Source organism: Epinephelus moara, chromosome 11 (assembly GCF_006386435.1).
Source record: "Epinephelus moara isolate mb chromosome 11, YSFRI_EMoa_1.0, whole genome shotgun sequence".
NCBI lineage: Eukaryota > Metazoa > Chordata > Actinopteri > Perciformes > Serranidae > Epinephelus > Epinephelus moara.
Window position 1 is genome coordinate 4,653,897 of NC_065516.1, and position 2,752 is coordinate 4,656,648.

Genomic DNA, 2,752 nt, shown 5'->3' on the forward strand with positions numbered 1-2,752 from the left:
GCAGTCCCGCCGGCTGGCGCGGTCACTGTTGAGATTACATTCGTTTTTTATTATTAACAAAATATTTTTTTATTGACTGTATGAATGGTTTAGTTTTCAAATAAATATTTGGAAACGAAAATGTATGCTTTGGTGTACTTTTACAGAGTGTTGCAATATGTATAGCCACCTGTATGTATCAAAATGTATAATTTTCAGCAGCGCTCTGCTGCGGTCGGAGGTATAAATGCTCAGACAGATGCATTGTGTGTGTGTGTGTTTTTACATCTATTGTTGCTTTTAATTTGCAGCTATACTTAAGCACTACTATTGTATTTTCATTATTCTTATTTTTTAATCATTTTAACATATTTCTAAAGTTCATCATCCTGTTATTTCTACATTGAATGTAATAAATATTATTAGGGTCTGTGGATTCCTGAAGGAGAAAATGTGAGGATCCCAGTAGCCATCAAAGTTCTCCGAGAGGCCACATCACCTAAAGCCAACAAAGAAATCCTGGATGTAAGACTCCTCTTTTTATTCTCATTCTTCTTTTCATCCACTGCTTCCTCCTTATTTTTTCTCGTTCTCTTCCTCTTCTCCTTCTGCTTGTTGTTCATCTTTCTTCTTCTCACTTTGCTTCCTCCTTACACAGCCAGATTATCACTGATTTGTGGAGTCAAATTAATTATTTATGCATTTATGGGCTGCGAAATCATGCTCCCAAAGGTTTTAATTATTTGCCTTTTCCTTTAAATGTGGATATAAAACTGTTTGAATTTGATGTTGGATTGAGATACATGGATACACTTTAGTTTTCACTTCTTGATCACTCGTCCCCACATGAGAAAAAAACATTGATAACCTGAATTTTAATCTGAGTGAGCAAAATGAATAATTAAAGGGTATGAAACACTTAATTAATGGACAAAATAAATATTCTTAAGGCTCATCTAAGTAAATTTAGAGAGTAATCTATCAAACTTGATCCCTGCCAGACTCCTGCTTACCTCATCCTGCAGTTACATGGTCAGTTCATGACGTCCTGTGGTGATTGAGGACTTTGTGCTGGTTTTACTGAACATGTTTCAACACCAACGTACTTGTTTGTGTGTGTGTGCAGGAGGCGTATGTGATGGCAAGCGTGGATCACCCTCATGTGTGTCGTCTTCTGGGAATCTGCCTGACGTCGTCAGTCCAGCTGGTGACTCAGCTGATGCAGTATGGCTGCTTGCTGGACTACGTCCGGCATCACAGGGAACACATCGGCGCTCAGTGGCTGCTCAACTGGTGTGTCCAGATAGCTAAGGTGAGCCCAGATAAACGGGTTCAGTCTGACTGTAAATCATCTGCTACAAACCTGCAGCCCTCTGCTCATGAGCTCACAGAAAAAAAAAGAAGATCTCCCTCCTTGCTCGTTCTGTGCCTGAGGCATCAGCTCTATCTGCAGCTCCTGTAAGCCTGTTGAGACCTATTAGCCTGAATACAGTGGGAAACTGTGTTTGTGTGTGTGCGTGTGTGTGTTGAGACAGTGTTAATCTGTTCAGACTGTTTTAAGTCTCACTTGGATTTTAAAGTGCTGGGAAAATCACAAACAACAAGGTCATGAGCTCAGTGTGAAATCTTTGTTGTTCAGCATTAAGCTGCCAGTTTACTCCCTCTGAGCTGTCGGACGGTGGAATAGATTTGGATTAGTGGGTCTGTGTCTGACAACTCCCCTAAGGCTCCATCCCATTTTTTATTTTTACTGTACCGTTGACCCTTGTTATCAAGTGGCCCTTTGCCCCAGAGTTACAGAGTTACAAGGGTTAATGGTTAAAATATTCCCCTTTGAAATGCTAGGCCGTTTTTCGCTTGTTTCCAAACTGTGTCCATCTGCCATTGTGCTCGTGACTCAACTATCTCATGCCCAACTCCTAATAAGGACCAGCTCCAGTCCCTGATTGGCTGACCGACCAGTTTTGCAACACATGACGCGTTTCCTGTCGTAAAGCAGATTTTTTCCGCGAAATTTCGGCACCGGTGGCGGAAGCTTATTACAAAGATTGCAAAGCCACTAAGTAACCTATGTAAACGCTGATAGTCTGATTTTAATGTGGCCACTACTCTGTGCAACGCACATTATTTTCATAACGATATATTTAGGAAAAGATGCTATCTGTTGTCTCTTTAACAGTAATCTGTATGACACAATGAGACAGAGAGAGAGAGAGAGAGAGAGATGCAGACGGTAATAACAGTAGCTTACAACAACATAAATTGAAGTAATAATATTATAATAATAATTACGGCTACTGTGGTACAATATGTTGAAAGTATATATTAATATCTGATAGTATACATGTGTGACAATAATCATATGTGTATAATAACAGTAGAAGTATGACTAATGATAACAGCAGCATAGGGTTGTCATGATACTAAAATTTCAAACTCCATATCGATACCCAGGAAAATATTCAATACTCGATACCATTTTCGATACAGCAGCAAAAAATTAAGAGGCATGTCATTTTTTAAATAAAGATCAGAACAGTAACATCAATGATAACAACAAAAAATTCCCCCCAAAATAAATAACAACCAGAAACAAGATCTGTCCATACAAATGTATTTATCTACAGCCCTGTTTATTTTCTGTGCTTCTGGTGAATTGGCACCATATTTTTGTTGCTGATCAAATAGAGTTGGTAGTTTAGGCTCAGGATGCTCCTGTTTCTACCTCACTGTGTGATCAGAGAACCAGGGGTTACGGGAGAAACCAAACGCT

At 39.3% G+C, this 2,752-nt stretch overlaps 1 protein-coding gene across 1 annotated transcript in view; it reads left to right on the forward strand.

Moving 5' to 3' along the window:
- LOC126397591 (melanoma receptor tyrosine-protein kinase-like) overlaps positions 1-2,752 on the forward strand; it is an 88,246-nt gene that overhangs the window by 82,608 nt on the left and 2,886 nt on the right. Inside the window, exons 19-20 of the mRNA XM_050056481.1 lie at positions 406-504; positions 1,106-1,291. Of these exons, the coding sequence (XP_049912438.1) occupies positions 406-504; positions 1,106-1,291 (285 nt within the window). The remainder of the gene's footprint in view (positions 1-405; positions 505-1,105; positions 1,292-2,752) is intronic.